Here is a 26,746-nt window from a genome sequence, read left to right on the forward strand (position 1 = left end):
GCTATTTTGAACATAAGTCTTCCTGACTCTAGGTCTGACACTTTATCCACTGTGTTACCTAGTTGCCATATCCTTCTAGTAAACTACAAGATTTATGTGGGCAGAGACTATACATCTGGGACAGTGTTCTCTACACAGTAGAAATTTGGTAAATGCTGAATCAATGGGGTTAATGAAGCTCTCCAGCTAAGTAAGGTGTATGTGTGTGTGTGTGTGTGTGAGAGAGAGAGAGAGAGAGAGAGAGAGAAGGAGGGAGGGAGGAAGGCAGGCAGGCAGGCTTGGGGGGGGCGGTTTAAGACTTCTTTGTAGGAATCTTCATTATCCATTCTCAGCAGGGTCTCATTTGTTGTCCATATCCCTAAACTCAGATCTGATACCCTTCCTGATAGAGCTACTATAACTCTCCCAATGACCATCCTCCTCACTTCATTAGTTGATCAGGTACCCAAGGGCATAATAATTCCCCTCTGCATTCCTTAACTCCCTCAAAAAACTCATGGAGAGTGGGAAAAATCCAAGTAGGAACTGGATCTAAGATTTTTTTGGTTTCAATCAGGGATGTTCCCAGGGCTAAAGCTTCTACAGATGCAGGTAGGTGCTTCTTCCCTTTGTGTTTCCTTAAGAGTGTCTTTGCCAAGTGGTTCTATGACTCCTAGAACTGCCTATTTCTCTCCACTTCTGGAAGGAGAGGTTCCAGTTTGGTATCTCTGAGCATCTGGGTTCTGGGACCCTTTCTGTTTCCTAGGTTCATTTTCAGGGGCCTGGGCTCAGAAGTATGAGAGGAGGGGTGCTCTAAAGAGAGAAGGGTTAGGAGAAGTGACTGCTGGACATGTAAGGTGAAAAAGGGGAAACACACCCAGAAACACAGGGTCAGGAATTGAGATTCAATGGAGACCCCCTCTTCCATGTCAGACTTGCATTTCAAGACTGACCATCTTTCAGGAGACAGGTGACTCCTTCAGCTGTGGGAGGAAGCAAAGAGAGAACTGAGGTGAAAGGTCTGCTATCTTCCACGCTGACACACCACCACCACCACCCTGATTGCAGCCTTCTGCCAGCCTTCCATTGCCGGTACTTCCACAAAAATTCAGCTTATACTTTCTCCATAGGACTCAGTCTCTGCATAAGAGTTTGTCCACATGAGGGTGGGATGGGGTGATATCCTTCTTAAGCTATGTCTGCTCGATCAAATATATCTATACACACATATGTACATAATCATATACATACATACATATGTATATATGTGTATATGTACATATGTCTGTCTATCTATCTATCTATCTATCTATCTATCTATCTATCTATCTATCTATCTATCTATCTATCTATTTATCTATCTATCTACCTACCTACCAAAGCTCTTGGTGCAAGGAACTGTGCTAAGCAGTGAGAGTACAAATATAAGCAACAACAACAAAACCCAAAACACAAGATAGTCCCTGCCTTCAAGGACCTTATATTCTAACGAGGGAAGACAATGCACAAAGCCCTGGAGGTTTCACTAACAAACCCCATGATTAAATCCTCCTGACAGGGAAGCACTTTAATGATAGACAGTTCCCAAGGTATGGTGGAGCATCCACTAGTTGCCCATATCAGAAGCCTGGGGTCAGGGTCAGCAGTCCTGACTTACTAAAGGCATCAGTGTCACGGTTTTTCACCTCAACCTGAAAACCGAGGATGGAAATCAGGAAGTTGGAGCTGAGAGTAGCCTGGCACCTGAGGGACACGCTTAAACAACTGAGCCTTGGGCCTCCCTTTTCAAGTCCTGAACCTGTGCATCTCAGCTTACCTTTTTGATCCTGTGCTTCTTGAGAATGTAGATTGTAGAAAGGCTGAGCAGGAACAGCACCTTCATACCCAGAAGGCTCATTATGAAGTACTCTGTAGCTTGTGAGAGTCCAGAACCACCTAGGCAGGAGTGAGACAAAGTGAGAACACGTGGAGGAGGATGAAGGGGTTTGTCAACAGATCTGCCTTTACTTTTCCATCTGAGATAACATGTAACCTGTCCAGTGTTGGGGACGGTGGCTGGAGACGAGAGAGAGACAGAGAGACAGAGAGAGAGAGAGAGAGAGAGAGAGAGAGAGAGAGAGAGAGAGAGAGAGAGAGAGAGAGAGAGAGAGAGCAAGAGACGGACACAGTGGCAGCTTAATAGTACTGAGCACTGAGCCGTTTATTGTTGAAACAAGCTAGCTTAAATAAATAAAAAAAACACAAGCCATGAATGAATACACTTTCTCATGGGAAAGAACCTTTGTTCCTCTCAGACAACTTCAGCACCTCCTTGTATTTTTGCATGAGAATTGCGTACAAACCAGGAGAAAACAACTTAGTCCTTGGGCCTTATCACTTTTTCAGCAACTGCTAAGGCTGCCTGTTCTTTGACCTCTATGAGGCCCCTAGAGCGGGGAGGAACACTGCCTCATGCTGTCTGAAGTAGCAGAGGGGTTCTCCACAGTCCAGTACTTCGGTTTTCAGTTGCTCTTCAGCTTAGAAGGCCTAGTTCTTCTTGTCCTAGAAACTTCAGAGGTTCCTTCAGCCCAGTTCAAATATTGCTTAGCCTATTCTAAGTCACTTATAACATCTGCCTTTTGTCATCAAGTTCTTCTACACCTTTCACCTCTTCAATTGAAAGAAAACCCGGATCTCCCCTGTGGACAACCATCCCTTACAACTCTCCTCCTTGATGGCTGCCCCTTTCACTTTCAGTCACGTACATATCCCTTGCTGCCTGCAAAAATACTTTTATCTTGCCCATCCTCAAAAAACTGTCACTTCATCCATCCATCTCTGTAGCGCTCATTCTATATCTCTCTTTTCTTTTCTGTCTAAATCCCTTGAGAAAGTTATCTACAATAACTATTTCTACTTCTTCTTATACTCTCTTCTCAACCCTCTGAAGTCAGGCTTCTGACCTCATCAACTGAAATTGTCCTCTCCAAATTGACAAGTGAGCTCTTAATTGTTTAATCTATTGGTCTTTTCCAAATCTTCATCCTTCTTGACCTTTCTGTAACCTTTTTTTTAAAGTGGGGCAATGAGGGTTAAGTGACTTGCCCAGGGTCACACAGCTAGTAAATGTCAAGTGTCTGAGGCCGGATTTGAACTCAGGTCCTCCTGAATCCAGGGCCAGTGCTTTATCCACTGTACCACCTAGCTGCCCCCATCTCTGTAACTTTTGACAGTATCACTCTCTCTTGGATACTAGGTTGGTTTATATAACTGATTTATATCACCAAAATATCTATTAAACAAGCTGCTCCTAAATCTATGACCTCTATAAGTTATCTCCATCCAGGGAGGGAAATGTAGCATTCTGCCACTCTCTTCAAAGTGTTATTGAGATTCAAAAGATAACTGCAGTGGAGGTATAGGGAATGAAAAACTTAGATTTAACTTTAGTTTGGCCAGATCCATAGGGAGTAGAGTGACTTGGGGAATGACCCATCAGATGGGTGATTTTACCCAGATTACCATAATTTGGCCTACCTCCTAGAGTGGCCAAAGACAGGTTACACAGGATACTTTCTGACTTGGAGGTAATCTCTTCCTCTTTTTCACTGGTTTCACAATGTTTCCTTAGTGCTGTTGTCATAAACAGCCTCAATTCAGTTATTTTATAATGTGAATAGACCTTTGACTATTACTTGCAAATTATCATCAAACATTACTCTAATTTGTGTTTTACATTTATTATTCATCCTTTTCAACATTATGCTGCTTACTTCCCTTGGACCTTAATTGGAGATGACCAGAGAAACAATTGTTTCCAGCATGCCAAATTGTATATTTACACTAAAATTCAATATGAAATTACTGATGTTGTAACCTTAGTAAACTCAAATAAGGTTTACTACTAGCTGGACAGATGATATGAACAATGAAATATCATAAAAAAGCAACATTGTCCCACAGAACATTACACTTTGGAATATAGGGACTTAAAAACATTTAAGCTATCCTACTTGTTTTGTTGTCTCAGAAAACAAAATATAACACTGGGGGGACCATATTCTATTTTACTTTTCATTCTCAAAATATTTTGTAGAGAAATAATCATTTATTTGGAGATGCAACATTTTTTTTCAAAAAATTCTAAAACATAAGTAAGCATAAAAATAGTGAGAGAATAGATTCCATTGCATATAAGATGTAGAGTTTCTTATATTCAAATAGTAGTTTTAATCTAAGGTTGAAATATAAAATAAACCTTTGGTCCATGTGGAATTCTATAGGGCATCATGACCTAGGAGATCAGTCTGTGTGGATTTATCTACTCTTGAGGGCAAAAGCCTTCTGTAAATGGCAAGTAGGCCAACTTGTCTGGATCAAAGAATTTATAAGATTAAGTAATATGGAATAATTCTAGAAAGAAAGTTTGGAGTTGTAAAGGATTTTGAATGTCAAAATAGGTTTATATATATGTGCATATATGTGTGTGTATACACACACACACACACACACACACACACACACACACACACACATATATATTTCTAGATGCTTTAGGGAGCCACTGAAGCTTCTTGAACATACCCCTACTGTGCTTTTGCTAATTCTCTTCCCTGTGTCTAAAATGTTCTTCTTCTACCCTTGCCTGTTGAATTCCTGTGGTTTTATACTCTTAAGTGCATGTATCATTTAACAGACTCTGAGACCTCTGAGGGCAGGGAATGGGTCTTATCTTGTATCTTCCCCAGAATTCGGCATCATGTTCTGGATATAATAGCTAATATATAAATATTGTCCTTATGTGTATTGTATTTCTGGGAGAGATCAAGAAACATCTCTTTCAGGAGATAGATATGGCCTCTATGTGCCTTTTATTTATTCATTATTTATTTATTTTTTGGTAGGGCAATTGGGGTTAAGTGACTTGCCCAGGGTCACACAGCTACTAAGTGTCAAGTGTCTGAGGCCAGATTTGAACTCAGAACCTCCTGAATCCAGGGCCAGTGCTCTATCCACTGCACCTCCTAGCTGCCCCTCCATGTGCCTTTAAGTTGAACTTTTAAAAACACACTTCTGGGCAAAAATCATTCTAAATATTTACAACTCAAAGGCCTTAGGGTGCTCAGTATAGCCAGAACTGAGCTCACCTCAGTCTGTTCATACAATTTTTAAAAATGACCTCAAAGGTCATCTAGATCTGCTTATTTTATAGATGAGGAAAGTGAGACTCAGAGAGGCTGATTTGCTTACAAGATTATATCAATGGGGCAGCTAGATGGCACAGTGGATAGAGCACCAGCCCTGGAGTCAGGAGTACCTGAGTTCAAATCCGGCCTCAGACACTTAACACTTACTAGCTGTGTGACCCTGGGCAAGTCACTTAACGCCAATTGCCTCACAAAAAAAAAAGAAAAAAAAGATTATATCATTAATACTAGGCAGTGCTAGGATTTGAACCCAGGTCCTATGTCTCCAAATCCAAAACTTTCTAATGTACCATGCATTTGTCTTACCATCAGGATAAAAGGAGGTTCTTATTATTTTGCTGACACTGACTGGAGGCTCCAAATCATGCTTCATCTGGCAGATAATGACACTGTCTTCTTTCTGCACAAATGTGTTGACCAATATTGAGCTGTCTTGAGTGTAGGTCCCATCATTATTCCTTTGGAGCAGTGATGTCTCATTTCCCTTAGACAAGAATCCATTCTCCTGCCAGGTGACCATCATACTTTGGGGATAGAACCTCTTCATGTGGCAAGTGACTTTTGTCAGGTTCAAGACGACAGATTTTGTGGAAATAGTTACTTCAGGTGGAACTAGAACACAAGACAAATGAAAGCATCGTCCAATATGGACAAAGCCTTTAATAAGTCCTGCCAGGCTAGCAGGTAAATAGACGTTTTTGTGTGTGGGCTAGAAAAAGAGGCTGATGCAGAGGAGAAAAACAAGTATCACAAGGATTCTTGACACAAGCCAACTTTAAACCAAGAAGCATTTATATCAGAGACATGAATACATGTAGAAAGGACTTACAGATATAAAGATTCAGGGGGAACTGAAAGAAAGAATTCTATTCAATTCTGTACATGGGAAAGCATGGTCAAATTAAGGAATGATTTGTGAACTCAAAGTTAAATGAGAAAGATACGAATTGCTCTAAATTATACATATTATCTGACATGTCAATGTTTATGAGTATGCTATGTATGGAAATGAGTAGTTTTGATGTTTCCCTATTTCAATACAGGTATCATAATTGAGTGAAAAAGCAAGTGACACTCAGAATACGCACATGAAGAGCCAGGTGGTTCAGGTTATAAGGTCATAAGTAAGGTAGCACTGTCTACTTCAGTTGTCTTGTCCATGCTTACTCTAATTGCAGGCAAAGTCAACAGATCTTAGTGAAGATCAAACGAGTTAACACATATAAAGCATTTTGTGAACTTTAAAGTATTATATAAATGCTAGCTACCACCACCATCTCTATCCCCAGTATATGGAAGAATTTAGGATTAGGGAAGTAGCATGCCCAAGTATATAGTGTAGCTTCTAGCAGACTAGCTTTAATTTGGTTGTATCATGGACTCCTTTGTGTAACAAAACCTATGGATCCTCTTCTTAGCAGAATGATTAAAAAAAAACAATGGAAGGAAATGCTAAATTTCAGGTAGAGATTAGTGAAAATAAAGAGATGATATTCTCCCTTTCCAACTTCATGGACCTGCAGAAATCTATCCAAGGACCCCTTGGGGAGGGCTTGTGGATCCCAGGTTAAGAACCCCTGTTATAGCATTGAGGCAAAGCACCAACCTTCCTTCCCATTCCCAATCCTCTGGTAAATGAGGAGATGGGATGAAGGAAAGATGTAGACTAATCTGCTCAGGGGACACTAAGAAAGCCTTTTCTTCTTAGGGCTGTAGCCCAGAATAGTAGAAAGAGAATTGGTATGAAGTAAATAGGCCTGGAGTAGATTCCTGGCTTTTTTGTTACTATCCTTGGAGTTTAGGGCAAATCTTCTTTTCTGGGCTTGAATTTCCTCCTCTCTGAGAGAGTTGGGTTAGATCAGAGGTGTCAAACTCCCTAGTACAGCTCAAATTAAATTGAAATGTAATTGGAAAATATTTAACAAAATAAATAAAAATACAATAGAATATAGATAATAATACATTTGAAAATTAAGTCAATATGCAACGAGCAGGGATCCTTTGCTTCCCCTACCTTTCTATTTGAGTTTGACACCACTGGGTAAGATGATCTTTAAGTCCCCTTTGGGAGAGCTAGGTGGTACAGTGGATAGAGTACCAGGTCTAGAGGCAGCAACATTTGAGTTCAAATCCATCCTCAGACACTTACTATCTGTGTGATCCTGAGTAAGTCACTTAACCCTGTTTGCCTCAGTTTCCTCATCTGTAAAATGAGCTGGAGAAGGAAATAACAAACTACTCCAAGTATCTTTGCCAAGAAAACACCAAGTGGGGTGATGAAGAGTCAGACACAAATGAACAACAACAAAGGCTCCTATCTAGTAATCTCATCCTTAGTTTAAGCTTTGGAGTAGGTAACCTTTCCCAGGAAGAGTACCCATAGTCTAAAAAAAAAGCATAAGCATCTCCAGCCCTGTTTTCATTTTTGGCTCCTACTGAGCATCTAAGCCACCTCCCTTCCCTGGTCACTTGCTTAAACCTGGAACTGAAGAGATATCAATCTGATCTTCTCTCTCTTTTTACTTTGCCCTTTAGCCTCTTCCACACCCTCAGTATGGGATGCTTTTATAGAGGGATATGTTCAGACACTTGCCTTGGAATAGTTCCTTTTGTTCAACATGATTAGAAGGCATTAGAAACAGTGATGGAAAGAAGGAGAATTGGAAAAAAGGTCATAGAACTTAGAAGGGATCTTAAAGACTATTTAGCCAGCCTGATGTGATGGGAAATGCATTGGATTTAGAGCCAGGACACCTGAGTTCAAATCCCTGGTATACTATTTACTAGGGATGTCCTTGAGTGTGCTACTTCACTAATGGTAAGTTTCTTTTGTACACTAGGGGTAGGAGTAGGAGTAGGAGTAGGAGTAGGAGTAGGAGTAGGAGTGATGGTGGTGGTAGTAATATTAACAATAATAATGGCTAGCTAGTATTTATATAGTGCTTTAAAATGCTTTATATATGACTGAATAAGTTGTGTATGATTGTGATGGACTACTATGCTATTAGAAATGATGAATTCAATGATTTTAGAAAAAACATGGAAAGACTTGTATGAAATAATGAAGACTGAAACGAGCAGAACCAAGAGAACATTGTATAGAGTAACAGCAATATTGTTTTAAGAACAACTTTGAGTGAATAAGTTATTTTGATTATCATAAATACAACAAATTAACTACAAAGGACAAATTAAGAAACATTCCATCTACTTCCAGAGAAAGAACTGATATATAGAATTATGTATAGAATAATTTTACATGCATATGTAAAGAAATTTCCAAGATAATTTTTGTTGTTTATTTGAAAGGAATAGCAAGTTGTATACAGTAAATTTACAGTTTCACGTGCAATCTTTTTTAATGTACTATGTTATGGGAATGCTTATTTTATTCCATAAATTAAAAATAAAATTTAAAAATACTTTATATATGTTAACTCATCTGAACTTCACAACAGCCCTGTGAAGTGGGTATTATTATTTTCACTCCCCCTTTTACAGATATTACATCTATACTATCTGTCTTACAGAATTGTTATGAGGAAAGCACCTTTGTAAACATTAAAGCTCTCTATGAAATGTAAGTTATTCTTGCCCCCTTCCCTAATTTTTTAGATGGAGCCATGAACACAGCTCACTATTTTGGGGATGAGCCTTTCTCATGAGCATGATTATATGTATATACACACATATGACATGTGCATATATATAAACACACACATACGTGTCTGTGTGTCCCCATTAGCACCAGGATGAAGGGTCCAGGCAGCCTAGGATTGTGCCCATTGCTGGGGGAAGGGTTCTTACCTCTGAGGTGGTCAGACAAGTTCTTTGTCCCATGAAGAGGATTCTGTAACGTGCTGTGTGTCACCTCGCAGGTGACTTGGGAGAGGATATCCTTTGCAGTTAGGAACATCTGTACATCACTGGTGACATTGTAGGTGATACTATCTCCAACAGGGACAATTCTGGTCCGGTGTGCAGAGAGTTCATTCCCATTCTTAAACCATTTCAGAGTGATGTTTCTGGGGAAGAATCTCATTGCCAGGCAGGTCAAAGTCACTGTCTGATTTGGATTTATCCTTCCTGAGAGACTGGACACTAAGGGGATGGATGGCTTAACTGTAAAGAGAAGGAATACAGGGGTTGCTGAAAGGGAGAGGTGTCAGAAGGTTTTGCTTCTACAGCACCAGGTACTTTCTCTTCTCGTTGTGGGTGGTTTGTGAGTGTAGTGTGTGTGTGTGTGTATGTGTGTGTATGTGTGTGTGTGAGGGGGGGCAGCTAGGTGGCACAGTGCATAAAGCACGGGCCCTGGAATCAGGAGGACCTGAGTTCAAATCTGGCCTCAGACACTTGACACTCACTAGCTGTGTGACCCTGGGCAAGCCACTTAGCCCCCATTGCCCCGCAAAAAAAAGAGGGGGGTAGAGGAGGTAGTGGGGAAGGGAAAGATCATATGTGTTATGAAATGAAATGCCAAAGTTCCCTAATGAAGGACTCCCTCCCTCCCTTATCAGTAATCATGACTGCCTTCAGTCCTTTCTACACCATCTTTTTTCTTTTCTCTGGCACCCACAGCAACATATCTTTAGATACATCTTAGTAACAACACCTAATTTGACCTGATTAGGAAATATTGCACAGACCTGTGGTCAGCCTCTATTCAGTCACCTGAATCTGGCATCTTCTTTATTTATCTATGCCCATCTCTTCGAGGAGTCTACCTTCCCCTGTTTATTCTATCACCCAGGCCAAAGGTGGCTTCTTAGGCAGTAGGACTCTGTCCACAGTTGCCTAGACCCTACTTCCTGATATGATCTACAACAGTATTCACTCTTCTCCTCACCCCATTTTCTTATTCTTTCCTAATAATCTATAGGGAAATGCAGAAACCAGAGGGAGTGATGTGGTGGAGAATATTTAAAAAGTCAATGGAGGCAGAAAGAGAAGTGATATTATCATCAGAGCACACTACAGATCACCTGGACAGACAGAGGAAACTGATAAGTAATTCTAGATCATAATCCTTGCTTGGAAGGAGTACCTAGCAGTGGAGGAAAGAACCTAGCAGTAAAGGAAGGTTCCAATTACCTGGGCATTTGATGGAGCTTTCTCTGTCAAAAACAGCTCAGCCAATACAGATGTGGCATGGTTTTTTGTTTGTTTGTTTGTTTGTTTTTTGTTTTTTTTTAGTGAGGCAATTGGGGTTAAGTGACTTGCCCAGGGTCACACAGCTAGTAAGTGTTAAGTGTCTGAGGCCAGATTTGAACTCAGGTACTCCTGACTCCAGGGTCGGTGCTCTATCCACTGTGCCACCTAGCTGCCCCTAGATGTGGCTTGTTTTAAAGATAATCTCTTTATTTAAAAGACAAAGAAATCAATAAGAAGGACTGATGTCCAAAGTAGAAATAATAGGAAATTTTAAGGGAAGTGACACCCCAGATCTTAGATGTCATGATAGAGAAGGAGAAAAAAGCTGAGACTTTATAACATTCTATTTATTTATAAGTTTCTATTACTCCCTCTAATGGTTGGGTTCTACCTTTGAAGAGGGAGGATCCTGAGCAGAACAGAACCTTGTGGGCAGGGACCTTGATTGCCACAAGTCTCTGTAGCAAGGTTTGATATTTAGAGGAAGGAAGGAAACAAGTATTTGCTAAGCTCCTACTATGTTCCAGGTACTGTGCTGTGTACTTTACAAATATTATCTTGTCTAATCCTCACAACAGCCTTGGGAAGTAGGTTATTATTGTCCTTGGAGGTTAATTAAAAGTTGGTTATTGTTATCTTATTATCCTATTACACTTGTGGAAAGTGAGGTAGACAGAGGTTAAGTTACTTGCCCAGAGTGACGCAGCTAGTAAATATCTAGTGACGCAGCCAGTAAGGCTGTCTTCTGCTCTGATCATACCACATCTAGTTTACTGCATTTAATTCAGGGCACCACATTTTAGGAAGGGCATTGATAAGTTGGACGGCATTCAGAGGATGGTGATCAGAAAGAAGGACAGGGACTGCTGGACCTTCCATAAAAGGAATCAGTTGAAGGAACTAGGAATGGTTAGTCTGGAGAAGAGAAGACTTGGTGGGGGCTGAGGGTGGAATAGAACAGAAAATCTGTCTTCAAGTATTTGAAGAACCATCATATGGAAGAGGGTTGCAGGGGTGGCTAGGTGGCGCAGTGGATAGAGCATCGGCCCTGGAGTCAGGAGGACCTGAGTTCAAATCCGGCCTCAGACACTTAACACTTCCTAGCTGTGTGACCCTGGGCAAGTCACTTAACCCCAAGTGCCTCACTAAAATAAAAAAAAAAAAGGAAGAGGGTTGCAGAACTAGAAGCAGTTGAAGAGAGGTAGGTTTGTGAGCTCAGTGTAAAGAAAAGCTTTCCTCCAATTAGAGCTGTCCAAGGTACAAAGGACAACCCCTAGGTATTGGGTTCCCTTTCACTTGAGGTGTTGAAGGAAAAATTGGATGGCTACTTGTTGGGGGGGGGAAGGGGAGGGGGAGGAAGTAGAACCAATTCTCAGCCAGATCCACATTTAATATCCACGAAGGTTCTTTCCAATTATGGGAGTCTGGTTTTTTTAAATTCCTACCACACAAACAGATATCAAATACTATAGACCAGAGATGTCTAACAGGAAGTCAACTGCTTGAGTGAAGCTGAACTAGATTAAAGCATAATTGGATGATATTTAACAAAATAAAAAAAAATAGACAATGAAACAGATAATATTACATTTTAAACCCAAGTCAGTATGAATTTCACACCACTGCTACAAACTCTTAGCAAAATTGGGAAGGAGGTTAAAAAGTGCAAGTGAAAAAAGCTTCAGTGTAGGAGTCAGATTCTAGTTTTAATTTTGCCCTCTGACTTCCTGACCCTGGGCAAATCACATCCTCTCTCTTGCTCTCAGTTTCCCCTTCTGTAAAAGAGAGTTGGACTAGATGGTCACCATGGTCCCTGAGTGCACGCTCAAGTCTGCACAAAGCATAGGTGAGACTGAAGAGCAGGTAGCTCCTTAGGGAGGCAGACAGGCTGTGCTAAACATTGGGGGACACAAATATAAGCAAAACAAGGACAGTCTTTGTCTTCTTACAAGGAAGTCTTTGTCTTCTTTTTTGTTTTTTTGGGGGGGTTTTGGGGTTTTTTTGTGGGGCAATGGGGGTTAAGTGACTTGCCCAGGGTCACACAGCTAGTAAGTGTCAAGTGTCTTAGGCCTGATTTGAACTCAAACACTTCTGAATCCAGGGCTGGTGCTCTATCCACTGTGCTACCTAGCTGTCCCCGGAAGTCTTTGTCTTCTAACAGGAAAGCAGAGCACATAAAAAGAATAGGGAGAGAGGAAAGGAGAAGGTACCTACACTAGGGCATAGTGACAAAAATCTAGGAGGGGAATGAGGCATGGACAACATGGGCCAGTCCCCAAAATGGAGCATGGGGGAGGGCTGTTTCAGAGTGAGGAGACCCAAGGTGCTGAGGGAAGTTCCAAGTGAGGAGGGTCATGGTGGTAGAGTCCAGAAAGGAAGGAAGAGAAGCACAGGGGCACCAGAAACACCTTGTAGGACTTCAATGCTTTCCTTTGCCATCACAGTTTAAGAGACTTCAAAGAGAAGACTGGAAGAGTTAGAGGAAGGGCAGGAGGAAGGTGGGAGAAGGATGTTGAAAAAGTTTACAGAACAGATGTCACTAGAGCTTCAGAGAAGTTCAGCAGTGGGCTCTGGAGTTATTAAGTGGTCATGAAAGTAAAGGGACCAGGGCAGCTAGGTGGCACAGTGGATAAAGAACCGGCCCTGAATTCAGGAGTACCTGAGTTCAAATCCGGCCTCAGACACTTAACACTTACTAGCTGTGTGACCTTGGGCAAGTCACTTAACCGCAATTGTCTCATTAAAAAAAAAGAAAGTAAAGGGACCCCCTACCACGACCTTGTTGAAGGGTGTTTTTTCTCCAGGAGCTCCCTACATAAATCATAAATTAGGAAAAACAAACAAAAAGGCCTACTAATGAGCTGGTCCTTGGAAATGCTGGTCCTTGGAAAGCTGGATCAGTTTGTTACTGGAACCACACTCAAATCTTTATCAGGATGGTAGAACCTTCTAGAATATGTGATCCACTGTTAGTCTCCATGCCAAGAAGAATCCTTATTCCTCTCCAAGCTGCTGTCTGCACTTTCCCTACCCTGACCCAGCTCTTCATCCTGATGATCCCTTCAGTCTTGGAGTTCATGCATTGGAAATACCCTCCATCCTGTGCCCCACTCCCCTCTTCCTGCATTGCCAGCTATGTTTTATCCCTTTCCAGATGGTTATGGATTCAAGTCTGTTGCTTACTATCTGTGTGATTGTGGAATAGTCACTTCCCTCTCTCGATACCTGAGTTTCCTTGGCTATAAAATGAGAGGATTGGAATAGTTGATCCCCAAGTGACCTAGGTTATATATATATATATATACACACACACATACACACACACATATATACACATATACACATACATGCACATATATGTTTATATACACACACATATATACATATGGAGACAATTATAAATCCTGACTTGAGCTCACATCTGCCACATACTTCAATTTGACTCTCCTCCCAGTGGCAGTCTTTACATTTGAGGCAGGTGAGAAAGAGCCATAGGATCCTAGATGGAGAAATAGGAGTGAAATAGTTTGCAAGGGAAGTGGTAAGTATAGATGCCCATCACCTGTGCTGCATTAGGCTGATAAAACAGTACTGGGATGAAACAAATGAGAAATATGAAAAATTCAGAGAAGCATAAAAGGATTTAAATGAATGGATGCAGAGTAAGGTAAGCAGAACCAGGAAAACATTATAAACCCATAGTTCTTGTTGTTGTTGTTGTTCAGTAGCTTCAGTTGTGTCTGACTCTTTGTGACTCCATTTGGGGTTTTCTTGGCAAAAATGCTGGAGTGATTTGCCATTTCCTTCTCCAGCTCCTTTTTTACAGATGAGGAAACTGAGCCAAACAAGGTTAAGTGACTTGTCCAGGGTCACATAGCTAGTAAGTGTTTGAGGTCAGACTTGAACTCAGATCTTCCTAACTCCAGGCCTGGCACTCTATCCACTGCTTTATCTAGCTGCCCCCATGTGCCAATAAGCTTCTCCCTACCCTGAGTACAAAATTATAATCAGTAAGAACACAAAACATTGAGTGCTATGTAACCATAATACTCAAGTCTTGCCCCAGAGAAGAGATGAGATATGCACATACCTTCTGAAAACAAGATCTGGATGTCTCAGTGGACAGAAGGTAGGATAAGGCCATCACGAATGTCAATTCAATTTTAGTCTGTATTATAGTGTTCCAGTAGTTTGCCTCTCTTTTGACACTCTCCTCCAAAAGTTCAGCCCTGATACAATTCAGATAAGCTGAATTGTCAGGGAGCAGTTAGAGATCATTGAAAGTGCTGCCCAATTTCCCCTCTATAATCCAGTCCATTTTTTTCTTCTAATTCAATTTAATTCTAATTCAATTCTGGGCCCAGCTCAATGTTGATCTGCACAGCCTACCCAAGATACTACCCACTGATGGACTAACTTAATGGACTGTGAGAAAGAGTCTGAACAATAGGCATTCTTTTTTTTTGCTTTGTTTTGTTTTCATTTTTCAGGGTAATGAGGGTTAAGTGATTTGCCCAGGGTCACACAGCTAGTAAGTGTTAAGTGTCTGAAGTCAGATTTGAACTCAGGTACTCCTGACTCCAGGGCCGGTGCTCTATCCATCTAGCTGCCCCACAATAGGCATTCTTTATCCATCTCCCTCGTCCTAAATTGTTTATCTATGTGTTTTGTGTGCTCTTGGATCTCGTTGAGGAGGCTTTGTAGTGTTATGGGGCTTGATGAAATCCCCATAATGTCATTTGGAAACAGAATCATCTATCTGGAGGGTCTCACCATTTCTAGGGAATCCTTTCTCCATTTGTATTCAGCATCCTGTATTACAGTGGCCAACACTTTTGTTGATCAAACACCTTTATGTTTTATTTCTCACTTGATATTGATAGAATATCAATATTGTTGAATAAATTATTTTGTGTTTGAATTTATCAAGACATTTTTTATGGTCTTAACATATGCATGAGTGAAACCTTTTTGGAGGAGAGATTTTATGGATGTGTTTTGCTAGTCAGATGCCTTTTTTTATAACCACTACCACCAACAAAAAAACAAATAAAGAAAATACAGAAAGATCTTTGTAACAGTGGCAGTGGCCAAATGCATAGTATGCTTCTCATGCCATCTTTTCATGTGGCAAAATCTGCGTCCCTGGTTTTGGGAGAGTTGTGATGACATTTAATGGAAATGCCTCGAGGAGACCCTGGAGCATATATGTCTACTCTGGCTGGTTATAGTTTGTGAACTACACGGGTAGGAGTGATCTTTTCTTTTGGCTGCACAGCTGGAACTGGAAGTATCTTCACAAAGGTACCAGCAGCAGGAGCATCAGCCATTTTTTAATTTGGTTGTGCCCTCGGTGGATCTCTTGGTCTCTGCTAATGGTGTTCAGTGAGAGACAATGCTATGAGGGGAAAGGCCTTTGGTCCTCCCCATGAGACCTACATGTGTCCTGTGAACATAGACCTGGGGTTTTTGTTTGCCTTGATGTTTGTTATTTTCTATTTTAGGACTCCATTGTGATTCTGATCTTGTGAGTTTAAAAAGGTCAGGAGAATGATGTCCTGGTCTCATAACATCCAAGTTTTGCATGCAGAATTGCATTGCCCCAAGAAACAAGGAGTGACCTTTGGCAGTAACCTTTGGTACTCATCCCAGCCATAACTGAGTCTAGAACTCCTTTAACCTTCATCCTGTGTTTGAAAATGAACTTGTTGGGACCAATGCTATGTAGTTACTGCACCAAGTTTGAGCCCACTCTCTTCTGATGGTAAGGTGAAATAGTCATTCAGTCAATAGACATTTATTAAGTGTCTACTATATACCAGGCACTGTGCCAAACACTAGGGGATACAAAAAACGGCAAAATAGAGATTTTTGTCCCCGAGGAGGCTAAAGGGGAAGAATCATGTGCAAAAAATTATGTATAAACAAGGTATATGCAGGATAAATTGGAAATAACAGAGGGAAGGCACTGGAATTTAAGGGGGAGAATTCGGAAAGATTTCTTTTACACACACACACATACACACACACACACACACACACACACAATTTTGGGAGGGCAGGGCAATGAGGGCTAAGTGACTTTCCCAGAGTCACACAGCTAGTAAGTGTCAAGTGTCTGAGACCGGATTTGAACTCAGGTACTCCTGAATCCAGGGCCAGTGCTTTACCACCGCGCCATCAAGCTGGCCCTCGATTTCTTATATATTTTTAAAAATTATTTTCATTTCATTAAATATTTCTTAATTACATTTAAAATATCATTAATTTTTTTGAATTCTAAATTCACTCCCTCCCTCCCCTCTCCTTGAGAAGGCAAGTAATCTGATTTCGATTATATGTGTGAAGTCATGCAAAACATTTCCATATTAGCCATGTTACAAAAGAAAACACAAACAAAATAATACAATAATAAAGTTTACAAAAGTATTTTTCAATCTGTACTCAGAGATTATCAGTTCTCTCTCTGGAGGTAGATAACATTTTTGATGATGGGTCCTATGGAATTGTTTTGAATCCTTTCCTTGATCAGAGTAGCTAAGTCATTCACAGTTGATCATATTGCTGTTACTGTGTATAATGTTCTCCTGGTTCTTCCACTCCCTTCACTTTGCATGAATTAATATAAGTCTTCCTAGTAACTGGTAATATTATCCCTATTGAGATAGAGTAAATTCATTGTGTGTGTGTGTGTGTGTGTTGCAGATTACTGCTTGCCAATAAATTACATGTAATACACTTTGTTGTTCAGTCAATCTCCAACTCTCTTTGACCCCATTTGTGGTTTTCCTGGCAAAAATACTGGAGTGGTTTGCCATTTTCTTCTTCAGCTCATATTACAGATGAGGAAACTGAGGCAAACAAGGTTAAGTGACTTGCCCAGGGCCACACATCTAGTAAGTGGCTGAGGCCAGATTTGAACTCAGGCCTTCCTGACTCCAGGCCCAGTGCTCTATCAACTGAGCCACCTAGCTTAGAACTCTCCAAATTCTCTAGTGTCCAGGCCCTTTCTTCTTCTGTCCTCCCTTTCCATCATATGTTTTTTAGTCCCCACTATATCATTAACAGACTTTTCTTTACTTTAGATTTCTTTTCATTCTCTATCTCATCTTACACACATGGAAACCTGACTTTTTCCAGAAAACACTGTCCCTGAGTACCCTCTACAATGCTAGTTGCTGCTTCTTCCATATATTTTGACACAATAAGCCAGGATGAGTTGGCATAATCCTAGTTCTCCACTGCCATTTCTGGATCCTCCTTATGTTACCATCACTCAGGAACCTCTCTTGAATTGAGGTTCAGTTCAAGTGTCTATATCACACTGTGCATATCCTTGATGCTGTTATCTGTTGGCCTTTATGTCATTCACATTCCTTTATAAGAGTTTAGCACCTGGGTCATATACAGTCTTTCTCCCCCAGCCCAATCCAGGGCTTCATACTTGAGGACCTCAATATGCGTTCTGATGTCCCCTCAAACACCATGACTCTCCCTGTGTATCAGCTTCTGAAAGTGCTTTATAATGATATACATATTTGTTTTATCCTGACACCCACATGGATGGTTATCATTTAGACGTTCCTTTCATTTATATCAATGCTGCCTTTATGATTCTGAATTCTAATATTCCCTTCCCTAATCATAACCACTTATCCTTCCATAAATATCTTTCCAGTCTAATTAATTTTCCCAACATCTATGCTTAGCCCTCATTCCAACCTCCAGTTCCTCTAAATTCCCCTGTTCCCCTGTCTCATCACCCAAGCTCTGGGCAAACTTTCTTCTCCTCATAGTCTTGACCCTGTAGTACTTTGACCCCTAATCTCCTGCCATTCCCACCTTATCAAACCTTGGCCCTGGAATACCCCCATCAATCATTTCTTTCTTCTACTTTTACTCCAGAGCTGCTGAATGTTACTGGAGGAAGTCATAGCAACGGGTCAAACGGGTTCACTACAAATTCATGTTACCTAATCTCACCTTAATTTAAGTACTGCTGCATGGTAAAACTTATCCTTTAGAGGCACCTGGATGGTATGGTGGATAGAACGTTGATCCTGGAGTGAAGAAGATCTGATTTAAAATCTGGTCTCAGACACTTGCTGTGTCACCACGGGCAAGTCATTTAACCTCTGTTTGCCTCAGTTTCTTCAACTATAACATGGGGATAATAGTAACACTTACCTTCCATGGTTGTGAGGATCAAATTAGACAATATTTGTAAAGCACTTAGCACAGTGCCTGTCTCATAGTAGGTGCTTAATAAAAGCTTCCTTTCCTCCTCTTTGCTACCCTTGGCAGCTGCTTTAACATCTCTCTTCTCTCCTCAATACCTCCCCCAAAGCCCTTTGCTATCAGATGTCTTTTCTTCTTATTTTATTCAGAAAATAAATGTCATCTGCCAAGACTTGGGCGCCTCCATTCATGAATAGCTCTCTCCTCAAATGTGGAAGGCCCATGATTGGCGTTGGTGGAGGACTTACCCAGAGGGACAAAATCCTCCATCTTCTGAAGTATTGAGGTAAATGTGGAACTGGACAGTTTTCTTTCATTTGAGATTTTAATAAATCTCTCCCTGGTATGTTATTTTTGAATTTGTATATGTAGCATGCCTTTCACTCTAAAATGCTCATTGCCCCCACTTGCAAATGCACAGATCTTTGAGTCTTTGGCTGCTAGTGGGAGACTAGAGACAAAGTATGAAACAGGGAACGACTCTTCTGGACTTCCCCGTCATGCCCCAGGAACTTCTTCATCTTGGAAGATCAATTCAGTCCTGGAACTCACAAATTCATACCTGAAATGACATCTGCACCTAGGGCCCCTCCCAGAGCCTTCCTTTAGATAGGACATGCAGGCCAGCCATCTCCTCATTTCCCAGCAGGCTGCGCTCCACTGGATTTTCCCATCAGGCTTACCTCTTTTCAGCTTCCTTTTATGTGTTCTCTTCCCCATTAGGACATGAGCTCCTGTTTTGCTTGTATTTGGGTATCCCACTGCTTAGCACAGTGCTCGGGGTATAGTAAGCCTAGTAGTAAATGCTTGACACATAGTAACCTTAAGAAATACTTAGTGGGGGCAGCTAGGTGGCACAATGGATAGAGCACTGGCCCTGGATTCAGGAGGACTTGAGTTCAAATCCAGCCTCAGACACTTAACACTTACTAGCTGTGTGACCCTGGGCAAGTCACTTAACCCCAATTGCCTCACCAAAAAAAAAAAAAAGAAAGAAAAAAAAGAAAGAAATACTTAGTGACTGACTGGCAAATGAAAACAGGATGGATTGAGGTTTCCAGGAGAGCATAGTGATGGCAGACTACTCTTTGCCTGGGTTTGCCAATGAGCTGTGCCTCCCTGCAATGAGCCATTTCTTACAAAATAGTTGGAGATTCCTGCTAGCATTAGGACACTGTGTACAAAAACAGGAGTTCGTAGGAGTTTCCTTTTCAGTAGATCCCTAGTTAATAACCCTGTGACAAAGGGGGGAATTGTGACCCAGATCCAGAGTTCCCAAGTCCTCATTTAATCACTGGCCCTATTGGATTTGTGACTTAAACATAAGTTGCAAAATGATTTGTGATCTCTTTCCCAGACTTTGGAAGGTACAGCCATGAGCACTAAGCACACTGACCTGTGCATTCCCTAGAAAGCCTGAGTTCTGAACAGCCTATGTACCTAGGCACCAGGTACCATATTATGTACCATACTTTATACTATCTGTGTACCATTGACTGCCTCATTCTGAGAGTGGCTACTAATGCAAAGCCCTACAGTAGATGTTTGTAGCCAGCAGCTATTGCTATCTGACAAAGTTTTCAGGTTTAGGGTAGAAAGAAAAAAGAAAAGCATGAGATACTCAGGCTTATGATTCCTTCCTACCTTAGGAATATGGGTAAGACAGATTCTTTCTAGGCTATAGTTTCTACTTTAACTGGGTTACCCAGGAGGTGAGAACTTCTCTTTTTCCTTTTTGTTTTTGGTGAGGCAATTGGGGTTAAATGACTTTCCCAAGGTCACACAACTAGTAAGTGTCAAGTGTCTGAGTTTGGATTTGAACTCAGGTCCTCCTGAATCCAGGGCCCGTGCTCTATTCACTGTACCACCTAGCTGCCTGAACTTCTCTTTTTCCAAACTCTACTTAGTCCTCTCACTTTGGAGGCCAGAGACTTTCTGAGATCCCTGTCAAATTAATCTGGTTCATCAAAGTCTCCTTATGGTAGAAGTACATGACGAGTTTATAAAATTTATTAATCAAATAAAAACCTTCAAATGATCTCACAATTGGTCCAGCCCCCAGTTAGGGACATAGTAGCATTACAGACATAGGTTTAAACCTCTGACTTCTTTTAGTTTTTATGTATGCCAAGCTAGTCACTGACATCTTACATTGCACTGCATCCTTCCTCCCCCACGAAATAATTAGCAGATTGTCATAGATCAATTCTGATCAATAATGATCCATAGAAGACCAAAAAAATCAGGAAATATAGAAAATCATGTAAAAAGTACAACGTGTCTTCCTTTTAGGAAGTGATGACATTATACCAAGGTCACTTGAGTAGTATTCAGTGAAAAATAATGTGAGAAAATAATGGGATTTGGTAGATACTCAAAGGCTCACCTGAAGATTAATCTAAACCGATTGAATTAAGTGAGAGTGATTGACTGCTGATTAGCCTACTTCAAGCCAGCTTGAAGCAGTGTGTAAGGACCGCCCATATTCCCAACCTATAAAAAGCTTCCACACTTCGTGATTGAAGCAGGCTCATGGTGGAGGACTTGAGGAAGAACCAGACCAGGCTGGAACTCTAGGCTAGATAGGCCTTTTCTTAATTTTCTGAACTCCACATGAATACCTGGTCTGCTTTAATAAATGTTTAATGCCCAAAGGCTGGTGCTAAAGTTTCTAATTTAAGGCGACCACACATTAGATTTTTTTAGACACACATTTAGATTTTAAACAACACAATAATAAGTTGAGGGATGAAGTGAAGTTCCTAATAGACTAGGGGCTCAGAGCTGACTTTGATCGGATAAATACATGTGAACTATATCCCATACAAGTAGTCTTCATGGCTACCCAATAAGAATCATGAGGAGAAGGGTTGTCCACTCTTTGAGACCATAGAGGACTTGTCACATATGCTTAGCACTTATGTGGATGCATCATAACCACAAGAATGATCCTGGATTTCTTTTTTTCCATTTTTTTTTATTTGGTGGGGCTTGCTCAGGGTCACACAGCTAGTAAGTGGCAAGTGTCTGAGGCTGGATTTGAACTCAGATCCTCCTGAATCCAGGGCTAGTGCTTTATTCACTGTGCCACCTAGCTGCCCCTGAGCCTGCATTTCTCAGTTCCTAATCAAATCTGTTTAATAGGATCAGGTTGTGGCTAATAGTATTATGTGATAAATATATACTCTGCCATCTTCTAAATAACTATCCTACTTCTGAAATCCGGATGGGTCCTGGAGGCAGGGGAAAAAGGAAAAGAGAGATAATCCTGGGTTTGATCATCAGTTTTGGTACCATTGATTTCTGATTTTGAGGAGATATGCCATCAAAAGGATTTCTGGAGGCAGCTAGGTGGCACAGTCGATAGAGCACCGGCCCTGGATTCAGGAGGACCTGAGTTCAAATCTGACCTCAGACACTTAACACTTACTAGCTGTGTGACCCTGGGCAAGTCATTTAACCCCAATTACCTCACCAAAAAAAAAAAAAAGGATTTCTGATTGGCTCAGAGTGAGCCTGAGATAACAGTAAGGGCTAAAGAGCTTGGGTGTGAGCTTTTACCTGGGTCAGTCCCAAAGCATCAGGGATGTTGGGGTGGAAGATGCTGTCATCCTTCTCTCAAGAAGGCCAAGGTCTTGGGTCAGGTTTTAGAGACCAGTGAAGGTTAAGAAGAAAGTGAAATATGAAAATTTGATAGGCGGAGGATAAGGTTCCCTGGATGCTTCCAAGGGAAGCTGGTTCCTAGGATTCTGTTGTGGATTAAGGGAGGCCTGAGGCCCAGGCATAGACCTTTAGCACATTCCCATGAGGGCCTTATATTGGAGCTGGAACATTCTCTTCCCTGCTCTGTTCTCTCAGCATCTCCAGACAGACTCAAGAGAGGCCTCTTGAGGACCTGAGCTTGGGTCATTGTCTTGTGATTCCTCATGGGACAAGACTGGAAGTCCCAGGACTCTGTACTTACCTGTCACAGTCAGCTTAGTGCCCCCACCAGATTTAAGTTCAGTGTCAGGATTCCCCTTTTTGAACTTCACACAGTAATAGGTGCCTGAGTCCTCTGCAGTGATTTTGCTTATCCTGATGGAGAAGTCTTTGTTGCTGGCTGATAGGTCAGCTGCCTTTATCCTGGGGAAGAAGTCTCCTTTGAAATTGTAAATTTCCTGTCTCTGGAGCCCTTTCCCCTTGAACCATTTCACTGGTCCTGCTGGTGGAATCCCAGGCACTGTGCAGTTAAGAGTGACTTCCTGTCTCTCTTCCACAGACATGGAATTCTTAGGCTGCAGCACCTGGATGGTCTCCTGGTCTTGGGCTCCTGCAAGGAAATGAAAGATTATATTGTGTTCCCTATCCTGGAATCCCCAGTTTTGACTTAGGATGGGTTGTATCCTGAGAGACCAGCACCAGTATTTGGAAAGAGGCCTGAGGGGGAGGAGGAGGGAGAAGTCTTATAATTCTGAGACCAATGATGATGCTGGGCAGACATATGAGGCCTTTCCTATTCCCCTATCTGCTAGCAACACCCTTCCCTTCCTCCTCCCCACCCAACTACATTCCATTTACTTTATACATTTTTGTATTTGTTCTTATGTGTTGTTTCTCTCCTTGGGGCAGAGCCTTGTTTTTGCCCTTGTCGGCTTAGCGCGAAGCATGTCTACAGCGGACTGATGGATGGGTTTCTTCAGGGAAAGACCACTGGACTAAAAATCAGGGGAGGCCTGGGTTCAAATCCTGTCTCTAACAAGTTACTGTATAGCTCTTGCAACTTAACCTCTCTGAACCTGGCTTTCCTCATCTTTAAATTGTAGATAATACCTCGAGAATCTACTTTATAGTGTTAGGTTGTGAGGATCTACTTTACAGTTATCAGGATCCCATGAAATATATGTAAAGCAATTTGCAAACCTTAAAATGCTATCTGTGTTCAGTTATTATCATTGTCATTATTTGAAGTTTTTCTCAGCTTTTTGTTTTGTGGGGGGCAATGAGGGTTAAGTGACTTGCCCAGGGTCACACAGCTAGTAAGTGGCAAGTGTCTGAGGCTGGATTTGAACTCAGGTTCTTCTGAATCCAGGGCTGGTGCTCTATCCACTGTGCCACCTAGCTGCCCCCTGTTTTTTTCTCAGCTTTTTGATGGAGTTTGGATAGCAGCAGACCAGGAATAGATCACTATCTTGCTATTACATTTGATATTCTTTGGACTATTTCACAGGTGAATAAGATGACTGCTTTTTGTAATTGGATAAAGGTATCCTGAAACAGGCTCATCTTCTGTAGTCTCGCTGAAAAAAAATCTTTGTTACAGTTCTGGCGGCAGGAAAGATAATGGGAAAAGTGTGTACCTCGTTCTATTTGTTCCCTTGTGATTTTGATTTTTTTGCTAGGTCTCACCAGATTGGGACAGAAGATCATTTCATCATTCACAAGCTACAAGGCATCATCACAAAAGCAATTCTCATAATTTTAGAAAAATTATCTCTTTGGGCAACTGGTGTATCTGGCTAAACTGTCCAAGTCTCTGTTAACTTGTTCTCCCTAAGACTCCATTTCCCTTGGGGATGGCAAATACTTTGGGTTTGCCACTCCTCTACTAGTCTGGGGTGGTCCAACCAAATTTGCCAATGGGTCCTGAAGTCATTTTTAGACCAGACCAAACTGTTCATAAGTGAGACCAGGTGGACTTGCTGCACATGTCTAAGGGTACAGTGAAGGCAGTTGAGAGAGGAAGAGAGTGACAGGCTATAAACTTGCTGGTGGGCACTCAGTGTATTAGAGTTTTTTGTTTGTTTGTTTGTTTGTTTTTGCAGGGTAATGGGGGTTAAGTGACTTGCCCAGGGTCACACAGCTAGTAAGTGTTAAGTGTCTGAAGCCGGATTTGAACTCAGGATCTCCTGAATCCAGGGCCGGTGCTCTATCCACTGTGCCACCTAGCTGCCCCCTGTTATTTCATTCTTAAAGTCTAGTGCCATTCTCTCATTTTATAAATGAGAACACTAATACCAAGGGACGTTGAATGATTCACCCAGGCTAAGACATTGAATTGGTGACAGGACTCAGACAAAGTCTGGGGTTTCCTGACTTTCAGTGTAAGGCTCTTTCCGCTATGCTCCACTACTTCCTTGTACCTAAGCTGACACTGAATACTCAGAGGATGTCATTTACCTATAGAAAGTTCCTAAAGGATTGACAATGGGGCTTCTCATCCTAATAGAAAGCCCAGTTGGGGCCAAGACAGCTTGTATTCTGTATCATCACAGATTACCATCTGTGTGACTAGAAATTTAAATTTTCTGGGCATCACTTTCCTTACCTCAAAAATAGGGGTATAATGCCTACCTTGTTTACTTCACTGGGGGCACTGGAAGTAGAGTTTTATAAACCACAAAGCATTAAAAATAAGTTAGTTGGGGCAGCTAGGTGGCGAAGTGGCTAGAGCACCGGCCCTGAAGTCAGGAGTACCTGAGTTCAAAGTCGACCTCAGACACTTAACACTTACTAGCTGTGTGACCCTGGGCAAGTCACTTAACCCCAATTGCCTCACTAAAAAAAAAAAAGTTAGTTGTGTGTGAGTTACATGAGCTAGTCATTTCTTTCTTTCTTTCTTTTTCTTTTTCTTTTTTTTAAGTGAGGCAATTGGGGTTAAGTGACTTGCCCAGGGTTACACAGCTAGTAAGTGTTAAGTGTCTGAGGCCGGATTTGAACTCAGATCCTCCTGAATCCAGGGCTGGTGCTCTATCGACTGTACCACCTAGCTGCCCTGAGCTAGTCATTTCTTAGAGCTTGGAGGGGAACATCGACAATACCCACCTGTTGGCCCATGATGGTCTGTTTGGGTGTGCCAGGAATCTCTGCTATCTAGTCTGCAGCATCCTGGTCTCTTCCCACCTAGACTCTGAGTAGGCCTGGAAGACCTTGTTCTACCCCTGGGATCCCCACTTACCAGAAAGGCCAAGGAGCAGAGTCAGTAGCAAAGAAGGTAGACTGGAGCCAGGCAGATAGGTGGGAGTAGGCATGGCAATGGGTGCCTGGTACTTTCTGTCTCTCTTTTATCTATAGAAAGAATGTTGGAATCTGTTTGTAGGAGGAGGCAATCATATCTCTTTGGGACAAGAGAAAGAAGATAGAGCTAACGCATCCCTGTTATTGACTCAAAAAGAGGAACTGAGTGATGTAATATCTTCCTAGTCATTGTTTTCCTGGAACCTCTTGTGGTTGATCATATCCTTTCTACTCTGTATAAGCCATGCCATTCTCAAGCTAAATAATAACTTTAGTGCTCCTTATTGCCGATAGGAGAAAATAGAAACTCCTTAGCCTGGAATTTGAAGTCCTTCATAGTGTGCCTTCAATTGACCTTCGCTCCCTTATTCCCCATTCCTTATTTTCCTTTGTGCATGCTGTACTGAAATCAAGCTGGGCTTTTCCCTCTTTCCTGATCCTATCCTACCATATCCTGCCTCTGCCTTCACACATACCATCTCTCAGGTTTGAAATGCCATCCCTTCTGACTACTGCCTGTTGAAACCCTTTGCTTCCTTCAAGGACCAACTCACTTTATTTGGGGTAAGGGGTAGGAAGCAAGATTGGGGAGGGTACCCCTTCCTTTACAAAGCCTTCCCTGATCTTTTTCCCTACACCCACCCCGACTAAAAACAATCCTCCTTGCATTTTCCTAGTGCACTCTGGTTCTCTTCTTGTTCTCTGATACAATATTCCTTATATCGTGTTTATTTGTGTATATATCCAAACCCAATTAGAAGACTGTAAGGTCTGAAACTGTCTCATTAAAAACAAAAACAAACACAAAAAATCCTTTGTATCCTCAAGGTCTATTACAGTGCCACGCACAAAGTAGGTTTTGAATAAATTTATGTTGAATTGAATTGAAAATTTCCATGTAGTCTCTACCCAGGGTTCATTGACTAGAGTTAAGAAGTAAAGAGTCAATTATGGGTGATGGGGTAGAATGGATATAAATAGTTTAGGCTTTAGGCTGGAATCACCCAACCAAAAAGCCTGTGACCTAAGAATATGAGGTTCAGAGAGGGGAAGGAAGGAGAGACCTGTGCATGAGAGAAGAAAGCACAAGAATTACCATGTGAAAAGTTAGAAGAACATTTTGTGGTTGTAGTTCAATTGTGTCCAACTCTTTTTTTTTCCCCAGGGCAATAAGGGTTAAGTGACTTGCCCAGGGT

General features: G+C 41.5%; 1 protein-coding gene across 1 annotated transcript; it reads right to left on the reverse strand.

Moving 5' to 3' along the window:
* Positions 1 to 1,598: 1,598 nt before the first annotated feature.
* On the reverse strand, positions 1,599 to 25,564 carry LOC122738923 (signal-regulatory protein beta-1-like). Its single transcript, XM_043980802.1, has 7 exons — positions 25,492 to 25,564; positions 22,519 to 22,866; positions 8,973 to 9,287; positions 5,472 to 5,777; positions 3,496 to 3,591; positions 1,796 to 1,914; positions 1,599 to 1,670 (listed from the first exon to the last, which is right to left on the reverse strand). Exons 1-7 carry the CDS (start codon positions 25,562 to 25,564, stop codon positions 1,599 to 1,601), a joined length of 1,329 nt encoding a protein of 442 aa, XP_043836737.1.
* Positions 25,565 to 26,746: the final 1,182 nt, after the last annotated feature.

This window comes from Dromiciops gliroides, chromosome 2 (assembly GCF_019393635.1).
Source record: "Dromiciops gliroides isolate mDroGli1 chromosome 2, mDroGli1.pri, whole genome shotgun sequence".
Classification (NCBI taxonomy): Eukaryota; Metazoa; Chordata; class Mammalia; order Microbiotheria; family Microbiotheriidae; genus Dromiciops; species Dromiciops gliroides.

What these genes read in the sequence shown, in the direction of transcription:
- LOC122738923 (XM_043980802.1), bottom strand. Translation starts at nt 25,564, where the DNA reads ATGCCTACTCCCACCTATCTGCCTGGCTCCAGTCTACCTTCTTTGCTA. An exon ending in TCTGCTCCTTGGCCTTTCTG is followed by an intron (nt 22,867 to 25,491) that starts GTAAGTGGGGAT and finishes ATTTCCTTGCAG; the next exon opens with GAGCCCAAGACCAGGAGACC. An exon ending in AACCTCCTTTTATCCTGATG is followed by an intron (nt 3,592 to 5,471) that starts GTAAGACAAATG and finishes TTATGACAACAG; the next exon opens with CACTAAGGAAACATTGTGAA.